This window comes from Dipodomys merriami, unplaced genomic scaffold (assembly GCF_024711535.1).
Source record: "Dipodomys merriami isolate MVZ:Mamm:240054 unplaced genomic scaffold, mDipMer1.0.p SCAF_15, whole genome shotgun sequence".
Lineage (NCBI taxonomy): Eukaryota > Metazoa > Chordata > Mammalia > Rodentia > Heteromyidae > Dipodomys > Dipodomys merriami.
In genome coordinates, this window is record NW_027202826.1 from 835,095 (window position 1) to 840,267 (window position 5,173).

Genomic DNA, 5,173 nt, shown 5'->3' on the forward strand with positions numbered 1-5,173 from the left:
AATTCTAGGAAAAAGATTAAAGACAAATAGCTCCCGTGAACAGAGGTGAAAATTCCTAGTAAACAAACAGTAAATAAGTTCCAGCAACAGTTACAAAAAGATAATAAGTTACAGCCAACTGTAGTTTATTTTAGGAGTGCAACGTTGGCTTCATTTTTTTTAAAGTCAAGGCGATTCGCCATATTAACAAAGTAGAAGCGAATGCGTACACTCTCCCCCATCAGCTCAGAACACGCTTCGGTAAGCTTTACCACCGTGCATCAAGCCTTGTGCCACTCACTCCCGTGGACCATTTTGCGTCTCTTTCTCCCTTGCTCAGCACCCGTCCCCATGTTTAGGGGCCCTTTGATCGGAACGTTGCCTCTTGCCCTTTAACAGTGTCTGGAAGGGAGTTTTCCCTGGCAGAGAGGCTCTTCCTCCTCCTTCAGCCTGAACGCAGAGTCCACATCCCGAGTGACTCCCGCGTCGTCTGAGAACTGTGCCTCACCTGGCTTTTCTGTCTGTGGTGGTAGCAACATGGCCACAGACCCGGAGGCTTCTGAGGAACAGGAATTTGTTCCTTGCTCCTGCCGGGGCTGGGAGTTCCAGGTGGTGGTGGGCGAGATACCACTGTTTGGTTCACAGAATGTGTTCGTATTCACAGAGGGAGAGAAAACCTGGTGTACTGGGCACTGCCCGCCTCCTGCAGGTCCTGTCCCCCCGTGGCTGCATCACCTGGTGGTTAGACCCCAACACGCTGACGTCGGCAGAGCCAAACACAGATCTTATTTGCCATGTGTTCTGCGGTGTCCCCAGACACCACCCAGGCTGACATGGTGAATTAGGTGCATGGTAAACCTCTGTGGTGTGCGCGTGGTGGTCGTCGACGCCCTTCGGATTTCCCGTTAGTGGCTAGCCTCCAGCACGCTGCTCTGTGCTTAGTCACATCTGCCAAAGAGACAACAAATGAGGTATTTAATCACAAGTAACTCTCCAGTCATAGCCTCCCCAACCACCCAGACTGCCTTGTTCCTCACAGAATAGGATTACGTCAGGACATTGGATAAGGGATAAGGGATGCGAGGAGCCGGCACACACCAAGTGTGGGCTCTCTAAGAACAGGGAATGCGTTCCCCCTCCACCTTGAGGGCCGGCTCCAGACACGCACCGCCCACCCCTGTTCCCCTTAGTTGTCAGACAAAATGAACCTGAGGACAGACCACCCTTAGAAGCATTTCTCCCCGAAATGCTTCCCTGAGCAGTGAAGAAATGCACGGACCGACCTTGCTGGCCCGTCTGACTCCTCCTCCCCGTGAGGCTCCCGTGCAGACGGGCTGCCTTAGCAGGGAAGCGCTAAGGCCAAAGAGCGTGCACCAGGGAAGCGCTAAGGCCAAAGAGCGTTCACCGCATGGAAAACCACGCAGGTGCGGTGTGCGCGTAAGCTCAGCACCAGCCCGGCCTCGGCGTCTGCTGGCCAAGGGGACAGAATCTTTTGTGTGAGAATTTAGGTGACACCGCACTCAGGTGCAGTTTCTTTCAAAGCTAAATTCAGGGGTGCCCTGGGATTTCTTCCACTTAAAAGGTTCCTGTGTTAAAATTTTATAGCCACGGCTAGATTGTAGGATTTTTTTTTTGAGATCTAAGTCTCAGATTCTGGACTCTGTGTCTGAGAGTCCCCCCCCCCCCCGCCTTCCTGCAGTGAAGTTATGTTCTGAAAATTGATGGTACTGTTTAAAGCCAGAGTTCTGTGGGGAACTGTGGCTCTCCCGTTCAACACATTAGTGACTGTGCCGAGCCTTTTTCGGTTGGGAAAACAGAATCAAACATGTTTCCCAGAATGGGGCTACCATGAGAGGGTACCCTGATGCTTTTATGTCTCTGTCATGTGCAGAACTTATTAAAATGCCCTATACACAGTTAGATGACAACGAAACACTGGCTAATTTACCAAGTCCTTGGTCCAAGGGTAGGAGTAAAAGGCCCCGGATCTACTGGGTGGATCTAGCTGCTGGCCGTGGGCCTGGGACTGAGCCAGTGGGATTGCGGGGTCTTCCTAGACCTCTCTGTCACCTTGGTGAATATCGCATCCTCCTTAGAAGATTCTTTCCCTTGACTTTGGGCCAGTCTATATGATAATAACTGCTGAATGTTTTCAGCTTGGGACAGTGTGCCAAATTGATATTTCCCGCATTGATTCAATGCATTATTTCATGCATTGTATTGTGGGTTATTTATTTTTTTTTTGCTTTTGGAATGTATGTTTCTACAGGTCTGAAAATCAATTTTGTTTTTGTTTTTGTCAGTGGTGGTTCTTGAGCTCAGGGCCTGGGTGCTGTCCCTGAGCCTCTTTGTGCTCAAAGCTAGTGCTCTACCACTTGAGCCACTACACCACTTCCTGAAAAACAAGCTTTTTAAAAAAAATGTTTAGCAAAGCATCATGTATGCAAAAGGGACATTAACAGCATCTTTCATATTCCAGTTGAGTACAGATGCAAACCTTATCGATTTCGGTGGGTTAATTAATAGAAGCAATAATTTACCAATGGTGCTGAGATTTATCTACTGGTGAAGCTATTCTAGAACCTTTTTGCTTATATTACATGCTCTCTTCAGGATGGAGTAGATTTTTCCAGTCTGAAAGAATTCAAGAATCTTTTAACGTGTGAAGTATTTTGTAGGATATTGTGCTCTGGGAGAGTCTGGCTCAGTTAATATTATTTTGACAGACTTTTTGGTTATTAGATAAGTTATATGTGAATAAATATTAAATAATGCAAATATATACAAACAAGAAAATAAGTACCTAAGTTATACTTCATGGAAATAAGTAAAAAGAAAAAAAATCTCATTTCCATTCTTTAGTTTGTAGTTGATTTGTTTTAGGTGTTGATTTAACAAGATCTTCTTTAGTTAGCTTTTAATGTTTGTATTGTACCTGTAAAATAGTTTATATCATTGAATGTTATTATCATACTTAATAATGGTATCAAATATTTATTGAGTTTCCTGCCCAATTCTTGCATATGGTAAGCATTAAGCAAATGATTCTTGAATTCATTAAATTATATTGAATAAAATTAATTTTTAATATAGAGAGATAGCACTAAGGTGTGTTTAGAATGAAATGCAAACAGTGCATCTAAAATTAAAATCTTCCTGGGCTGCTTACTTTTGGTCCTATTCTATTTGGAACAGTTTTGCTTTGGATCCGGCGTTGTCTGCTTTCTCTCTCTCTTCATTCTTCTAGGTGAACTTAACACCTGTCTGTAAGGAATGCAGTTGTGGGCTTGAATTATGTTCTTGTAGACACAGGACCCCCGGCCAGCACCTCCATTATGGCCCATAGAGATCCAAAGTTACTTCTTCTGGTGATTTCTCAGGGCATGGGAAGTTCTGCTGAGTTGCTCCAGGGGGTGGCGGAGGCACACGCTTGGAAAATACCTGCTATGGCTTTCTCCTGATGAGTCATGATGCTTGTTAATATTTTAAAGCCCCAAGTGCCTTCAGTACCCGCCACCATGATTCTTGAAATATCTTTGACTGTTGATTTTCAAATAAGTCCCATTATTTGGACTTTCAGCCTCCAAAAGAGTGAGATCAAAGCATTGCTTTTCATGGTACATTAACAATGCCCCACGGGACAGGAGGTGTGGCCACCTGCGCGTGTGAAGATCAGCACTTGACACTGATGGAGAAAGTGAGAGAAAGCAAAGGGGACCACGAAGGCTTTGTGCGCAGGCTGTGGGGTGAGGCCGGGGCGGCGGGGCCAGCTGCGGACGGACGGACAGACGCCGCAGGGAAACACAGACCCGTCCATGGCGACTCAGGAGGAAGATGGTGGGGTCAGCACTGTGCATCACACATGGCGTCCCTGAGAAATGAAGAACCAACAGCAGAGAAGCAGAGCCCTGAGCCAGGCCGTGCGGGGTCTCAGCTTCCTTCGGCCCCGGCTCTCCACCGAGGACGGAGCGCTTCACTTGCGGGTGACGGTGTCCCGGGCCGCGCCTCGCTCGCCGGCCTGTCCCCCGGCCCTGGGCCGCCGTTCATGCCATGGCTGTGCTCTGCCATCTCTGGGCTGCTGTTCATGCCATGGCTGTGCTCTGCCATCTCTGGGCCGCCGTTCATGCCATGGCTGTGCTCTGCCATCTCTGGGCTGCTGTTCATGCCATGGCTGTGCTCTGCCATCTCTGGGCTGCTGTTCATGCCATGGCTGTGCTCTGCCATCTCTGAGCCGCTGTTCATGCCATGGCTGTGCTCTGCCATCTCTGGGCTGCTGTTCATGCCATGGCTGTGCTCTGCCATCTCTGGGCTGCTGTTCATGCCATGGCTGTGCTCTGCCATCTCTGGGCCGCCGTTCATGCCATGGCTGTGCTCTGCCATCTCTGTGCCGCTGTTCATGCCATGGCTGTGCTCTGCCATCTCTGGGCCGCCGTTCATGCCATGGCTGTGCTCTGCCATCTCTGTGCTGCTGTTCATGCCATGGCTGTGCTCTGCCATCTCTGGGCCGCCGTTCATGCCATGGCTGTGCTCTGCCATCTCTGGGCTGCTGTTCATGCCATGGCTGTGCTCTGCCATCTCTGGGCCGCCGTTCATGCCATGGCTGTGCTCTGCCATCTTCCCGCTGGTCTTCGGAAGGAGGGCGAGAGCCGCGCCCAGAGCCCCCCGAGAGGATGGCCGCGGCGCCTTCCTCCCTCCGACCGGACGCTTGTGCAAAACCAAGAGGACACTGGGCAAGCACCCATTATCCGGGTAGAACAGGAAGGATGCCGGCACTGCGAGACCACGAAGGGAGCTCTCCCGAGGGCAGCAAGGCGGAACACTCAGGCCTCTGTGGAGGGGCTTCGTGGTGAGGGTTTCCCCACGGACAGCCAAGGAAGCGGCGCCAGGCACGGGAGGGGCGGGGTCTGCGGCTCCGCCCCCAGCGAGCCTTGGACCACGTGGGGATCTGTGGCTCCGCCCCCAGCGAGCCTTGGGGGGCGTGGGGATCTGTGGCTCCGCCCCCAGCAAGCCTTGGGGGGCGGGGGGTCTGCGGCTCCGCCCCCAGCGAGCCTTGGGCCACGTGGGGATCTGCGGCTCCGCCCCCAGCGAGCCTTGGTGGGCGTGGGGATCTGTGGCTCCGCCCCCAGCGAGCCTTGGTGGGCGTGGGGATCTGTGGCCCCGCCCCCAGCGAGCCTTGGACCACGTGGGGATCTGC

At 51.3% G+C, this 5,173-nt stretch overlaps 1 protein-coding gene across 1 annotated transcript; it reads right to left on the minus strand.

Moving 5' to 3' along the window:
• Positions 1 to 3,909: 3,909 nt before the first annotated feature.
• LOC138827044 (variant surface antigen F-like) lies at positions 3,910 to 4,398 on the minus strand. Its single transcript, XM_070022568.1, has one exon. It carries the CDS (start codon positions 4,396 to 4,398, stop codon positions 3,910 to 3,912), a length of 489 nt encoding a protein of 162 aa, XP_069878669.1.
• Between the last annotated feature and the right edge of the window lie 775 nt (positions 4,399 to 5,173).

What these genes read in the sequence shown, in the direction of transcription:
- LOC138827044 (XM_070022568.1), bottom strand. Translation starts at nt 4,398, where the DNA reads ATGGCAGAGCACAGCCATGGCATGAACAGCGGCACAGAGATGGCAGAG.